The sequence below is a fragment of the Girardinichthys multiradiatus genome, chromosome 7 (genome assembly GCF_021462225.1).
Source record: "Girardinichthys multiradiatus isolate DD_20200921_A chromosome 7, DD_fGirMul_XY1, whole genome shotgun sequence".
Classification (NCBI taxonomy): Eukaryota; Metazoa; Chordata; class Actinopteri; order Cyprinodontiformes; family Goodeidae; genus Girardinichthys; species Girardinichthys multiradiatus.
In genome coordinates this window covers 9,579,263-9,595,526 of record NC_061800.1, presented here as the reverse complement: position 1 = coordinate 9,595,526, position 16,264 = coordinate 9,579,263, and the positions used below count along the sequence as shown (strand labels likewise).

The 16,264-nt window shown below is 46.3% G+C and overlaps 1 protein-coding gene across 1 annotated transcript in view; it reads right to left on the bottom strand.

The window, feature by feature from the left end:
- Positions 1–16,264, bottom strand: part of lrch1 (leucine-rich repeats and calponin homology (CH) domain containing 1) — a 73,156-nt gene that overhangs the window by 3,888 nt on the left and 53,004 nt on the right. The window contains exons 18-19 of the mRNA XM_047370658.1: positions 15,737–15,874; positions 15,576–15,653 (exon numbers count right to left, since the gene is read on the bottom strand). Coding sequence (XP_047226614.1) covers positions 15,576–15,653; positions 15,737–15,874 — 216 coding nt within the window. The remainder of the gene's footprint in view (positions 1–15,575; positions 15,654–15,736; positions 15,875–16,264) is intronic.

Below are 16,264 nucleotides of genomic sequence, written 5' to 3'. Positions count from 1 at the left end.
CATAGTTTCAGTAGCCTTTCAGATATCAAAATCAAGGCATATCAGCATCTCAGGGTTAGGTCAGGTAGGTGGGCAATTAAAAGAAGTCTCAGGTTGCAGAGTCCAAAGCAATAAATAGACATTTCTTAATGTTCATGTTTAAAACATAAAAAACAGCAATTATTATTATTATTGTTGAGTAAATTAAAAACAAGAAAATATCGTCAAATCACAGTTTTTAAATAATTTAATCTAGTTAAATATATTCTCCAGTAACACTTTAGAAATGAACAAACCACAGGGGTTCTACATACAGTTCTGCATTTCTTAGAACATTCCAGGGATTTGAATATAAAGAATTCATTTTGAACCTGGTTGAATAATGGTCAGGTCGTACCTGCAGGTTTAACAAGCAATAAAACAACAAAATGCTAAAATTGACTTCTGATTCTTAGGGTGTAGAGCAGGGCCACTCAACCACTTTTGTGGCATTTAGACTAATCTAGATTAGCTCCATTTCAAAATGTACTTTATTTAGGACTTATTAAATAAAGACTCAAGTATTCTTGATTAAATGCAGATTCCATGACCCACAGTTTGGGATTGTTGGCAATTTTATCTTGTTAGTAATAGATCCTGAGATGTCAAAATAGACATTTTCCTGCCTTATTTTGTATTTTACACCCAGTTTAAAACCACAGGTCCAGCAGAACCTGAACTTGATATTGCCTGGATACCAATCAAGTATTGAATGTTAAAAATCAAGACATTTTTATAAACCACTCAAGCCTATGTAATTACTGAGCATTGTTAGAATTTTGGCCTTTCCAAAAAGAAAGGAGGAATTAAAAAAATCCAAGATTTTTCCCCAAACTTACCCAGACCTGGAAAATTATTAAAGCAAACTCCATACATTTCAAAACTTCATATTAACTTTTACATTTACAGAACATGTGCTTTCAAGGTCTTTATTGCCTTCAGAAAAAATACAAACGTTGGCTCAGCAGCGAATCATCTGGAGGTGTCTTCACAAAGAATACTAAGACTAGAAGTGGCTCCTAGTGAGGTCATTGTAAAATGTTTCTTAGAATTTTCCCTCGGTAATATAAAAGTTTTTTACGAAGCATCTTAGGCCTTGAGAGCTCCCAACATGAGGATATGTTAAGAGTGGTAAGGAGGACTTTTAGTGAGTCTTAAGAGTGTCTTAAGCAGAGAAGATGAGAGAGAAAGGAGAGATATTCTCCTAATAATGAATTAATAAAACACTACCGGCTCGACCACGCAGGGATCCACCCCCTTAATAATAGAGTAAATGAGCACATAAACTTCTTTAACAATCATACAACTTAATATTGAGATACGGTTAACCTTATCATCCCCCTAGGGCGAAATAAATAGTTTCAGCAGCAGGACAGGTTAAAGGTGTACCTCTAGTAAGGTAAATTAGGAAGGAAAAATAAATAATAGAAACAGACTGTACAGAATGTGAAATGATTTCAAAAAATACATTTGGAAAAATTTGGAAAAACCCCAAAATATACATATATACACATAAATACAAACTAGACAAGATACAGTACAATAATCTAAGCACTATATACATAGAAGGAAGATGTGAAGAAGAGGTGCAGAGTATTTGCTGTATTGAACATGATGTCAGCAGCCTAAGCCTAAATGGTCATCTACAACGCTCCCCGTCTGTGGAGAAGTTCTGGGGTGTGCTGCTATTTCCTCTCTAGCTTCTGAATGGAGCAGGTACCAGGCTGGTGCTGAAAGCAGGGGGAACGACGCAGTGATCTGCTGGGAATGCCTGTTTGTTCTCACCGTGATCCCAGGAGGCTCTGCTGCTCTGTTCAGTTTGGTTTTCTCCACCTTTTTTTCTTCGTTCTGTTTTAGTTGTTTTATCAAACTAAACTTCATTATACAAGAAGGCAATCACAGTAAAATGCTGAATTATAATATTGATATTAAATATATATGAAATAGATGCAGTATGAAACGATCACCAATGCGAGTAAACATAATAAGCAAATCATAATAATGACGAGCATGTAAATAAGCTACGTTCAAACATATTGATGCTGTGTGACAATCTAATCTTCCTAAGATTTATCTTCATGATTTACACATTTCTGAATCCAGTCTAAATTCTATCATTAGTTAATTTCTCTCCATTGATTACTAGGAGCGCATTTGTTTTATTTATTTTTTTGTTTCTTTTAACAACCAATTACAGCTCTTAGAAGACAGCTTGGCACCTAGCAACAGGGTCAACCACACCTCCTCACTAACATAGGAATTTCTGTCATCTCCTCGCTCAGAGTCAGCAGTGAAGTGAATCAGTCTTAAGCCTGGACTGTTAGCCAAAAGCTTTTAGGTTAAGTTGGGAGCTCTTTGTGTGGTAAATAATCACAATATAAGTGATACCATAAGGCTACCAAACATGGATCTTCTTCTGATGAATTTGTTAGCAAGCTAAGTGGTCTATTTTCTCACCAAACCTTTTAAGAAAAGTAAGGGCAGTGTGAAAAATACTTTACATGCAATACCACTAATGTCCAGTACGGGTGCTAGCTGTTTACCTGTGTCTCTACCAGACGAAGACATAAAAACAAAGACCCCAATGCCTAAGCAAAGCCCCCAAAAGGAATGTTATGATTTACATATTATGTCATCCCACACTACATTGTAATGATTACACTCAAAACCCGTGAAGTTGCATGATCAGGCAACCTTGTCTCTTGCAAACCCACAATTTGACCGCTATAATGCTAAATTCATATCGTGTGACTGCATAGCCTTCTGGGGTGCTAATGTTTTGTGCTTTATACCTTCTAGACAAGAGCCTGCAAGGACTAAGCATCCAGCAATGACTCAAATGATCTCACAGACTACATGGGCCTACAGGGCTGGATTAAGGCGTCTCCATGTAATTTATGAAACGTCCAGAGCTAGGTAGTCACAGTCCCCCATCAGCTGACTTATATAGGGGAAGACATTCATGGTTCAAGGGACTACTGTAGTGATGCTGTATTGTTTGTGGGAGCAGCCAACAGCAGGATTTACAAATGTAAAATAGACTCAAATCATTTCTGACAAGAGTGAAGAAGGTATTTAATTTATCCTAAAACATTTGCTCGGCCACCCCTCCTTGAACCACCACCTTAACGTGGTGGAGGGGTTTGAGTGCTCAAATGATCCTAGAGGCTATGTTGTCTGGGGCCTAAGTGCCCCTGGTAGGGTCTCCCATGGCAAACAGGCTCTAGGTGATGGGTCAGACAAAGAGTGGTTCAAGAATCCCTCATGAAGAAAAAAATATTGAGGCACGTGACGTCGCCCGGTACGGCAGAGCCGGGGTCCCACCCTGGAGCCAGGCCTGGGGTCGGGACTTGTCGGAGAGCGCCTGGTGGCCGGGTTGCTCCTCGCGGGACCCGGCCGGGCCAAGCCCGAACGAGAGACGCGAGGCCATCCCCCAGTGGGCCCACCACCTGCAGGGGGAACCGTGAGGGACCGGTGCAAAGAGGATTGGGTGGCGGACGAAGGTGGAGACCTCAGCGGCCCGATCCCCGGATGCTTAGGCTGGCTCTAGGGACGTGGAATGTCACCTCGCTGGGGGGGAAGGAGCCTGAGCTTGTGCGGGAGGTCGAGAGATATCGACTAGAAATAGTCGGGCTTGCCTCCACGCACAGCGTGGGCTCTGGAACCCATCTCCTTGAGAGGGGTTGGACTCTGTTCTACTCTGGAGTGGCCCACGGGGAGAGGCGGCGGGCTGGTGTGGGTTTGCTTGTTGCCCCCCAGCTCAGCCGTCTCGTGTTGGGGTTTAACCCAGTGGATGAGAGGGTCGTATCCCTGCGCCTTCGGGTTGGGGAGAGGTCTCTGACTATCATTTCAGCCTACGGGCCGAGTGGCAGTGCAGAGTACCCAGCCTTCTTGGCGTCCCTGTCGGGGGTGCTGGATAGTGCTCCATTATTCTATTGGGGGACTTCAACACCCACGTGGGGAACGACAGATCACGCATTCCGTGGTGGAAACAGAGGCTGGGGACTCTTTCATCACCCAGGCTGAAGTCACCGAGGTGGTCAAAAAGCTCCGCGGTGGCAAGGCTTCGGGGGTGGATGAGATCCGCCCTGAGTACCTCAAGTCTCTGGATGTTGTTGGGCTGTCATGGTTGACACGCCTCTTCAACATTGCGTGGCGGTCGGGGACAGTGCCTCTGGACTGGCAGACTGGGGTGGTGGTCCCCCTTCATAAGAAGGGGGACCGGAGGGTGTGTTCCAACTACAGGGGGATCACACTCCTCAGCCTCCCTGGTAAGGCCTACGCCAGGGTATTGGAGAGGAGAGTCCGACCGATAGTCTAACCTCGACTTCAGGAGGAGCAGTGTGGTTTTCGTCCCGGCCGTGGAACACTGGACCAGCTCTACACCCTCTACTGGGTGCTCGAGGGTTCATGGGAGTTTGCCCAACCGGTTCACATGTGTTTTGTGGAACTGGAGAAGGCATTCGACTGTGTCCCTCCTGATGCCCTGTGGGGGGTGCTCCAGGAGTATGGAATCGGGGCCCTTTACTAGGGGCCATCCGGTCCCTGTACGAGCGGAGCAGGAGTTTGGTCCGCATTGCCGGCACTAAGTCGGACCTGTTCCCAGTGCATGTTGGACTCCGGCAGGGCTGCCCTTTGTCACCGGTCCTGTTCATAACTTTTATGGACAGGATTTCTAGACGCAGCCAAGGGCCGGAGGGGGTCGGGTTTGGGGACCAGTGGATTTCGTCTCTTCTTTTTGCAGATGACGTGGTCCTGCTGGCCCCCTCTAGCCAAGACCTACAGCAGGCGCTGTGGCGGTTCGCAGCCGAGTGTGAAGCGGCTGGGATGAGGATCAGCTCCTCCAAGTCCGAGGCCATGGTACTCGACCGGAAAAGGGTGGCTTGTCCTCTTCAGGTTGGAGGGGAGTTCCTGCCTCAAGTGGAGGAGTTTAAGTATCTCGGGGTCTTGTTCACGAGTGAGGGAAGAATGGAGCGGGAGATCGACAGACGGATCGGTGCGGCTGCCACAGTAATGGGGGCGCTGTGCCGGTCCGTTGTGGTGGAGAGCTGAGCCGAAAAGCAAAGCTCTCAATTTACTGGTCGGTCTACGTTCCTACCCTCACTTATGGCCACGAACTTTGGGTCATGACCGAAAGAACGATATCACGGATACAAGCGGCTGAAATGAGCTTCCTCCGTAGAGTGGCCGGGCACTCCCTTAGAGATAGGGTAAGGAGCTCGGCCATCCGGGAGGGGCTCAGAGTAGAGCCGCTGCTCCTCCACATCGAGAGGAGCCAGTTGAGGTGGCTCGGGCATCTATACCGGAAGCCTCCTGGACGCCTTCCTTGGGAGGTGTTCCAGGCACGTCCCACCGGGAGGAGGCCCAGGGGATGGCCCAGGACACACTGGAGGGACTATGTCTTTCGGCTGGCCTGGGAACGCCTTGGGCTCCCCCTGGAGGAACTGGAGGAGGTGTCTGGAGAGAGGGACGTCTGGGCGTCTCTGTTGAGTCTGCTGCCCCCGCGACCCGGTCCCGGATAAAGCGGAAGACGACGAGTACGAGTACGAGCATTTGCTCGGCCAATATCATCATCACTACTCAAAATTTGTTCACCATTATTCAATTCAATTCAAAAATACTTTAATAATCCCAAAGCAAAATTAAATGTTGTAGCTCATATTATGCAAGTTTCTTTAAAGAGCTGTTGTAGATGCTGACAGCAGATCTGAAGAAGCCTCTGACTGATAACACTCTGTTGTTGTTCAACAGTCTTATGCAGAGGATGCTCAGGGTTCTCCATAATGTTCTTCATTTTTTGAAGAATCCTTCATTGCACATTGATTTCCAGAGGTTCCAGAGGAGTCCCCAGAACAGAGCCAGCCTTCTTTATTAGCTTGTTGAGCTTTTTTAAGTCACTGGCTCTGATGCGGCTACCCAAACAGAACCACCATTGTTTTGAAAAGAGAGGTTTAATGCATAGTACTGTCACCAATGCTGCAAGACATCTCCTATGGTCCTATACTTCCAGCTTCATTTTTAAAAACCCATGAGATCACTGTCCCACCTTCCAGAAGGTCGCTCTATTTACAAATGGAACTGATTCACCTTGTAGTGAATTTATATACAGGTCCTTCTCAAAAAATTAGCATATTGTGATAAAGTTAATTATTTTCCACAATGTCATGATGAAAATTTAACATTCATATATTTTAGATTCATTGCACACTGAAAAATGAAATCTTCATCTTCATAAAGCTTTTCAGCAGATGGAAGCATGAAGTGCTCCAAAATCTCCTCATAGCTAGCTGCATTGACCCTGCCCTTGATAAAACACAGTGGACCAACACCAGCAGCTGACACGGCACCCCAGACCATCACTGACTGTGGGTACTTGACACTGGACCTCTGGCATTTTGGCATTTCCTTCTCCCCAGTCTTCCTCCAGACTCTGGCACCTTGATTTCCGAATGACATGCAGAATTTGCTTTCATCCGAAAATAGTACTTTGGACCACTGAGCAACAGTCCAGTGCTGCTTCTCTGTAGCCCAGGTCAGGCGCTTCTGCCGCTGTTTCTGGTTCAAACGTGGCTTGACCTGGGGAATGCGACACCTGTAGCCCATTTCTGCACACGCCTGTGCACGGTGGCTCTGGATGTTTCTACTCCAGACTCAGTCCACTGCTTCCGCAGGTCCCCCAAGGTCTGGAATCGGCCCTTCTCCACAATCTTCCTCAGGGTCCGGTCACCTCTTCTCGTTGTGCAGCGTTTTCTGCCACACCTTTTCCTTCCCACAGACTTCCCACTGAGGTGCCTTGATACATCACTCTGGGAACAGCCTATTCGTTCAGAAATTTATTTATGTGTCTTACCCTCTTGCTTGAGGGTGTCAATAGTGGCCTTCTGGACAGCAGTCAGGTCGGCAGTCTTACCCATGATTGGGGTTTTGAGTGATGAACCAGGCTGGGAGTTTTAAAGGCCTCAGGAATCTTTTGCAGGTGTTTAGAGTTAACTCGTTGATTCAGATGATTAGGTTCATAGCTCGTTTAGAGACCCTTTTAATGATGTGCTAATTTTGTGAGATAGGAATTTTGGGTTTTCATGAGCTGTATGCCACAATCATCCGTATTAAGTCAATAAAAGACCTGAAATATTTCAGTTAATGTGCAATGAATCTAAAATATATGAATGTTAAATTTTCATCATTACATTATGGAAAATAATGAACTTTATCACAATATGCTAATATTTTGAGAAGGACCTGTATATAAATTCACTACAAGGTGAATCAGTTCCAGGTAAAATGTTAAAGGTCTCATAACTAAAACGCCTTTTAAGTTAGAGTATGGGCATGGTCAGTGAGGTCAAAGCAGTGCGAATTCCCCATCACAGACCTTAACACTGTCGAGTGCCCGCAGTAATGCTCTCTTTGTGGCTATGAGGAATCCTCTCAGTGTGTAACCTTCACACTCTGTTTGGGTTGACTGCTGAATGCTCTGGCAACTGCTTGTGACAACACTTAATTCCTGATTTTACTTTCATTTCAGAAGCCTATTCAAGACATCCCAGTGCTTAACAAAGCGAGCCATTCAGAAACCTATCTCTGGTCGGCATGTGTACCATAGCAGACTATGATCTTTAGGCAGGCATAGACTTGTTCCCAGTATGGAGGTGTCAAGGTTGTAAACGGGTAAGGTTTTCAAAAAGTTTTCCATCATACCATTCCAATTCTTTAGACCTTTTAAGAAGATCCCAGAGAATGTGTCGGAGCACCCAAAGTTTTCTCAAGGTATATGGAGCTATAGAGTAATGCAGCCCTGCCTCTACCATACATGTTACTGTGGACTGCTGGCTAGCATCCTGAAAGAAGGACTCTAAACGTAGGTGATTACAAATAAATTTGTAGATTTTTTGTCTTTTAAGTGTTCAAAGACAAAAATTAAACTAATGTAATAAAACTACAGCAAAAAGGAAAATACTTTGAGCAATAGGCACATGTCCTTGAGAACTAAATTTACAGGTATTTATTTAATGTTTCTAAGTACTTGATTGTACCTGTTATAATCCATATTATTTTTCAGTAGTAGGAAACATTGTTGCCTTTCTGTATTAAATAGTCAATTTATAACACTACATTATTCAGATCCTTTTTTTTTTTGTGAAGTTTTGAAAAAAATATTATGATACCATAAAACTGTAGTATATTTTATTCAAGGTTAGTATACTGAATCTCATACCAGCCCATGCCTACTTCTGGTTGCTTATCTCAGTGTCTATAAGCTACATTCACTGCTGATCAGACCACAACGTAAGAATAATTATGCAATTAAACATATAAGTCCTTTAAAAATAATTTTGTTAAGGAAGGTTTCAGACTGAATGTCAGCTTTGCACCCGGTTTAGATTTGATCAGACCAAAATCTTTGAAATATATTCATGGTAACAAAATATAGTTAGCCGATTTGTTTGTTTTGGAATGGTCAGTAAAAATGAAAGTGTGAAGTTACTGACTTCTAAATCAAAACTCTAAAATGTCATATTCTACAAAATTTAAATGAAATCAATATTACACTGATATGACACTTAGATCCTTAAGCCATAATAACAAAGGGATTCTCTTGGCAAAATAATGTAACTGTCTCCAGCCAATCAGCCAGCAGACCTCCATGATGGTCATATATGGCTGCTGGATTTTACAAAACTGTTATTTAATTAACAAAAAGGATCTTTGAAACAAACATTGTCCACTGTAGTGTACAAATTCATAAACAATCTGCGAATTATAACACACAATAAGGAGCATTTGGTGGCATTTTCACTCTTTCAAATGGACATCTGCTATATCAACACACAGTCCACAGATGCCCTTATCCTGTTGTGTTCTGCTTCGGTTGACAGTTTCTGTTCCAGTTTATTGCAAAGACGAAAGAAAAGTGAAGATAGAAGTGATGGCTCATGCCGACCCTCCAGTGATATTACATGGGAGAGACAGCGAATCCCACAGCTCCATTTTCTTCATGTAATGTCTGCTGAGGGATGTGTTTGTTGATTTCAGTCACATGCCATACCTACCTCAGAGAGTTTACAGACCTTTTCACCACCACCATATAACCCTTATACGCATGACAAAAAAGGGATCGGAGAAAGAGGGAATGATCTCATGGCTCAGATTTGTGTGTGGTTTGACATAAAGGGGGCAAAAAGGGGAGGGGTCTGTGGAGGGGGAGGAGCCTGGGCGAGAGAAAGGTGGAGGTTGCAGGGTTGTAGTAACTGTTACGTTAGCTCGATCCAACTGTAGGCTATAAACAGAAGAACTAAGCAGAGGATGTGAACCAGGCTGGAGCCAATTACGTCCCAGATCTGCCAAGCAGGAGGCGGGGTTTGGGTGGTAACAGAAACCATCGAATGAGTCTCTGAGGCCCTGCAGGAGGCGGGGCTTCCAGCTGAGATTATCTTGTGTGGCTTCCCGTCCGGAGAAGTCGTATCCAAGGCAACCAGGGCCAAAACTGTGACGCGAACTGGGTGCAGACGGCACTGTGTGATGTCATAGGGTGAACAAAGGGAAGACTGGTGCCCCAATAGGAAGGGAAAGGTAATAAAATGAAGGCAGGTCAGATGAAAGAAAAGGACAGGATGAAAAATGAATGATAGAATAAAAACAGGACGGATAAACAGTAATAGAAATAAAAGCAGAAGGGTGAGTGAAAGAGATTCGAAAGAAAAAGAAAATTTGGAGTAAAGAATGAAGAAAATTACCAGATGGGGGTTTAGAGTGTGCATATAAAGTTGTACAGAGGAAAAAAACGGCCAAAAGATGAAAGGGGACAAAAAGGTAAAACAAAGCAAAAAGAAAGCAGGAGTTCACAAGCAGACAAGTGTAACCAAAACCCCAAGTTCAAACAAAGAAAAGAAATGAAGACCAACAATTAAGAAAGAAACGATAAGAAAAAAGAGATGATGTGATCCAGCAGAAAGGTAAAAGAAGAAAAAGAAAAGGCAGGAGATTAACCAATGGACACTGAGGTCAAATGTCACAAGTCTGAGCCGATAGGGAGTGGCAGGCAGGGTTTACAACAGCAACCATCAGGGATGCTTACTGAGAGGATGCTCAAGTAATCCTGGTGACCCGCTGGACCTCTTTCTCCCAGTAAGCAGCCCCATAATGGGAGGGGGAGGCGGCTGATGGGAGAGCCGGTGCACTTAGCGCAGAAGCGTTGGCGGTAAAGCATTCAGGCTGCAGGAAGCTAGCAACATCCGCAAAATGCTTGAAGCTGTCAGCAAGCAGCAATGCAGGTTATAGATCAAACAGATAAAAAGAAAAGACAGAACCTTTTTTTCATTCTTACAGAAACTAATTGCCGAAAACAAACAAATAGAAGAAAACAATCATTAAAGAGATGATAAAACATGACAAAAAAATGAGCACATCAATATAAAACCAGGAACAAAAAACAAAATCCCAATAATTGGACAAGTTGTCTTGATGTTATACTTCCAGGGAGTTTTGAACAAAAACTGAAAACCTTTTTACCTCCAAATATCATCAACGAATGTGTCCTTTACTTTGTTCTAACTGGGTTTATTTTTAAAAACTGAGACACTAATTGAACAATACAGAAAAAAATGAAGTTTGAATCTCTGAAAATACTGCAGACTTCTGGTTAACAAACAACCAATGCTGAAGATTAGAAAAAAAAGTCTATGTACTTCTCTATACCTACTGTTGCATATTAAAAATGTGGTATGTTGAAAACAGTTAAAATTTCATTAATAAAATACAAAAATCCCAATGAAGGTAAAGAAGCACGCAGCACCTTAAACAAAAGCTGTGTTTACATGTATGCATCCGGCTCATTAGGGTTATGGTCATTGTTGCTTTCTATGGTTTTTATTGCCTAGAGTCAAAGCTCAAATATCTGTTTAACTCTTATTTTTCTTTGTAGTTTTCTTAATATCCTGTTGTTAAACCAAGCTAAGCTAAATAGCTGCAGAATTCAAAATGCGTAAATCCGTTTTTCTTATGAAATGCTCAACCACTCCTTTAGGACTTCCTCTGAATTGCCCCGCATTGCACATCAGAGAGTCGTCGTCATCGTCTTCCGCTTATCCGAGACCAGGTCGCGGGGGTAGCAGACTCAGCAGAGACGCCCAGACCTCCCTATCCCCAGACACCTCCTCCAGCTCCTCCAGGTGGAGCCCAAGGCCAGCCGAGAGACATAGTCCCTCCAGCGTGTCCTGGGCCGTCCCCTGGGCCTCCTCCCGGTGGGACGTGCCTGGAACACCTCCCGAGGAAGGCGTGAAGGAGGCATCCAGTATAGATGCCCGAGCAACCTCAACTGGCTCCTCTCGATGTGGAGGAGCAGCGGCTCTACTCCGATCCCCTCCCGGATGGCCGAGCTCCTCACCCTATCTCTAAGGGAGTGCCCAGCCACCCTACGGAGGAAGCTCATTTCAGTTGCTTGTATCCGGGATCTCGTTCTTTCAGTCATGACCCAAAGTTCATGGCCATAGGTGAGGGTAGGAACGTAGACCGACCGGTAAATTTAGAGCTTTGCTTTTCGGCTCAGCTCTCCCTTCACCACAACGGACCGGCACAGTGCCCCCATTACTGCGACAGCCACACCGATCCGTCTGTCGATCTCCTGCTCCATTTTTCCCCCACTCGTGAAAAAGACCCCGAGATACTTAAACTCCTCCGCATGAGGCAGGAACTCCCCTCCAACCTGAAGAGGACAAGCCACCCTTTTCCAGTTGAGAACCATGGCCTCGGACTTGGAGGAGCTGATCTTCATCCCAGCCTCTTCACACTCGGCTGCGAACCGCCACAGCGCATGCTGTAGGTCTTGGCTAGAGGGGGCCAGCAGGACCACGTCGTCCGCAAAAAGAAGAGACGAAATCCACTGGTCCCCAAACCAGACACCCTCCGGCCCTTGGCTGCGTCTAGAAATCCTTTCCATAAAAGTTATGAACAGGACCGGTGACAAAGGGCAGCCCTGGCGGAGTCCAACGTGCACCGGGAACAGGTCTAACTTAGTGCCGGCAATGCGGACCAAACTCCTGCTCCACTCGTACAGGGACCGGATGGCCCCTAATAAAGGGCCCCCAATTCCATACTCCTGGAGCACCCCCCACAGGGCATCACGAGGGACACAGTCGAATGCCTTCACCAGGTCCACAAAACACATGTGAACCGGTTGGGCAAACTCCCATGAACCCTCGAGCATCCTATAGAGGGTATAGAGCTGGTCCAGTGTTCCACGCCAGGACAAAAACCACACTGCTCCTCCTGAAGCCGAGGTTCGACTACCGGCCGGACTCTCCTCTCCAATACCCTGGCGTAGGCCTTACCAGGGAGGCTGAGGAGTGTGATCCCCCTGTAGTTGGAACACACCCTCCGGTCCCCCATCTTATGAAGGGGGACCACCACCCCAGTCTGCCAGTCCAGAGGCACTGTCCCCGACCGCCACGCAATGTTGAAGAGGCGTGTCAACCATGACAGCCCAACAACATCCAGAGACTTGAGGTACTCAGGGCGGATCTCATCCACCCCCGAAGCCTTGCCACCGCGGAGCTTTTTAACCACCTCGGTGACTTCAGCCTAGGTGATGAAAGAGTCCAACCCCGAGTCCCCAGCCTCTGTTTCCACCACGGAATGCATGATGGCAGGATTGAGGAGATCCTCAAAGTACTCCTTCCACCACCCGATAATGTCCTCAGTCGAAGACAGCAGCCTCCCACCCCCACTATAAACAGTGTTGGCGAAGCACTGCTTCCCCCTCCTGAGGCGCCGGAATGTTTGCCAGAATCGCTTTGAGGCCAACTGGTAGTCCTTCTCCATGGCCTCACCGAACTCCTCCCAGGCCCGAGTTTTTGCCTCTGCCACAGCCCGGACCGCAGCACGCTTGGCCTTGCGGTACCCGTCAGCCGCCTCAGGAGTCCCACAAGCCAACCACAGCCGATAGGACTCCTTCTTCAGCTTGACAGCATCCCTTACTGCCAGTGTCCACCACCAGGTTCTGGGATTGCCGCCGCGACAGGCAACGCAGACCTTACGGCCGCAGCTATGGGCAGCAGCATCGACAATAGATGCGGAGAACATGGTCCACTCGGACTCTATCTCTCCAACATCCCCCGGGATCTGGTCGAAGCTCTCCCGGAGGTGGGAGTTGAATACATCCCTGGCCGAGTGCTCCGCCAGGTGTTCCCAGCAGACCCTCACTATGCGCTTGGGTCTGCCAAGTCTGTCCGGCTTTCTCCTCCTCCAGCGCATCCAACTCACCACCAGGTGGTGATCAGTGGACAGCTCAGCCCCTCTCTTCACCCGAGTGTCCAAAACATGCAGCTGAAGGTCCGATGACACAAAGTCGATCATCGACCTCCTGCCTAGGGTGTCCTGGTGCCAAGTGCACTGATGGACACCCTTATGTTTGAACATGGTGTTCATTATGGACAATCCGTGACTAGCACAGAAGTCCAATAACAAAACACCACTCGGATTCAGATCGGGGAGGCCATTCCTCCCGATCACGCCTTTCCAGGTGTCACTGTCATTTCCCACGTGGGCGTTGAAGTCCCCCAGCAGAATAATGGAGTCCCCAGGAGGGGCACTATCCAGCACCCCCGACAGGGACACCAAGAAGGCCAGGTACTCCGCACTACTGCTCGGCCCATAGGCCGAGACGACAGTCAGAGACCTATCCCCAAACCAAAGGCGCAGGGATACAACCCTCTCATCCACTGGGGTAAACCCCAACACGAGACGGCTGAGCTGGGGGGCAACAAGCAAACCCACACCAGCCCGCCGCCTCTCCCTGTGGGCCACTCAGAGTAGAAGAGAGTCCAACCCCTCTCAAGGAGATGGGTTCCAGAGCCCACGCTGTGCGTGGAGGCGAGCCTGACTATTTCTAGTCAATATCTCTCGACCTCCCGCACAAGCTCAGGCTCCTTCCCCCCAGCGAGGTGACATTCCACGTGCCTAGAGCCAGCCTAAGCATCCGGGGATCGGGCCGCTTAGGTCTCTACGTTCGTCCGCCACCCAATCCTCTTTGCACCGGTCCCTCACGGTTCCCCCTGCAGGTGGTGGGCCCACTGGGGGATGGCCTCACGTCTCTTGTTCGGGCTTGTCCCGTCCGGGTCCCGCGAGGAGCGACCCGGCCACCAGGCGCTCTCCAGCAAGTCCCGACCCCAGGCCTGGCTCCAGGGTGGGACCCTAGCTCCGCCGTACAGGGCAACGTCACGTGCCTCGATACTTTCGTCCTCATCAGGGATTCTTGAACTGCTGTTTGCCATGGGAGACCCTACCGGGGGCATTTAGGTCCCTGACAACATAGCCTCTAGGATCATTTGAGAGTATGAATGGTAACTAGAGGCTTTGCACCTTTCATATTGCAAAAAGTCCTTACAATGCTGAATTGTCCACAAAATGTTGGTCCTCTGTCAAGTTTTTGTCCTCATAATGCTGGCTAAACATGAGCACACACACACACACACACACACACACACTTTTTTGGTTACTTCCATTGACTTCCATTCATTTTCCTTGATTTTAGTGCCTAACCCTGACCCTCACACTAACCCTAACCAGTTAATAACTCACCCTAACCCTAACAATAACTCAATTCATACCCTAGTCCTAAACCTAACCCCTGTCCCAAGAACGGAATTTGAAAAAGTGAGGACCAGAAAAATGTCCTCACTTTGTCAAAATGTCCTCACTTTGCGATAAAAATACGAAAAATGGTTCTCTCAGCAACAAGTACAAGAACACACACACACACACACATAAAGGCATTTACAGAGACTCACATGAAAGCTGAACCAAATGTCACAGTCAGAACGGACTGACACCGCTGTTTAGGTCAAACTCTGTCAAGATGGAGGAAGCTAGAAGCCAAAGGCAGTAATGACAGCGGTGATGATGTCAGCGTTACATGTTGATGTTAAATGAACCTGTTTGATGTGTTCGGGATGAAAAGGAGGAGGTAGGAGGGGTGAAACCAGAGCTGAGAGATGGCTGAGTGGTTCTCAGGTTTTTATCATGAATTGTGGAGATCATTTGCACTGTTGCACTAATCAAGATGTGATAATACAATGTGAGCTCTTATGGCAGGAGGAGGATTGCTGTTTTCGCATACAAGGAACCATCAGCCTTCCTCCCATTTCTGGTTCAGTATCCTGCAAAACTCCTAAATTTGCGTTTTCAGCCAATGTAAGATCATTCTATCAAATGCATTGCAATTAAAAGAGAAAGTGTATGGCTGTTGCTTTTCTTTTAGGCAAGATCTCTTTTGCAGGACACCATTAGATTTTCTTTTACATCTCATTAAAAGAAAGCTTTCTTAGGGGCACACCAAAGGGAGTTTGTCTCTTGAACTGAGGATGTTTTCAGGTCAGACCATCCTGCTTTAAACTAACCGAATGCTGGAATATCTAACACCATAAACCTTCTCATCTCAAATAATCCAAACCCCACAAGTGTTCTTGTGCTCATATAAGAACCCCAACTTGTAGGTTTTGGAAAAAAAACATGAAATCAATCCCCAGTTCACAGAGGAAGACTTCATAAAGAGCCCGTCTTACCTGTGGTACACCTATTTTCTTGCAGGCATCCAGGAAGTTCTCCACATTTCTTCGACATTTCGCCATGCTGAGTTTGGGCTGAAAGAACAAGCAAGAACATCCATATAAAATGTTATAGCTGAGCTTGATGACCAAATGAACGCCCGATGTACTACACGCACCACTGCCGGTGAGGGGACGTGGATGCTGCCGACGGAGCGCGGGCGGATGTGATTGGCCAGGTGGCAGAGCACGACGCCGTCCATCAGAGACGTGCCCAGGTCTTCGGGGAGGACGACTTTCAGCCTGCTCTCTATTATCTAAGGAGGGAGGATGGGTCTGTGAGCATGACAGGTTGGAAGAGTGGAAAATATAAAACAATAGCACCAACTGAACTCAAAAATGAAGGTCAGGGTTCCTGCACTTTTTCTATTTCAACATTTCAGTCTTTTCCAGACCTACATTTCTAGATTTTTCCAACTGTTTTATAACTTCTAGGTAAAACATGCACCTGGATGATGCTCCAACAGTAGACTGGTTGTATGTTCTATTTGTCAAACAAATCATGAAATAACACTGGGGCTGGCTTCTGATTCAGTAGATGATCAGAGTTCTTAAATCAGCACGGATTTATTAAAGCACAGTTTATAAACTATGAAATCCTTATTCCATTTCCTGAATATACAAAAAACACGGTTTTATTGTTTTGT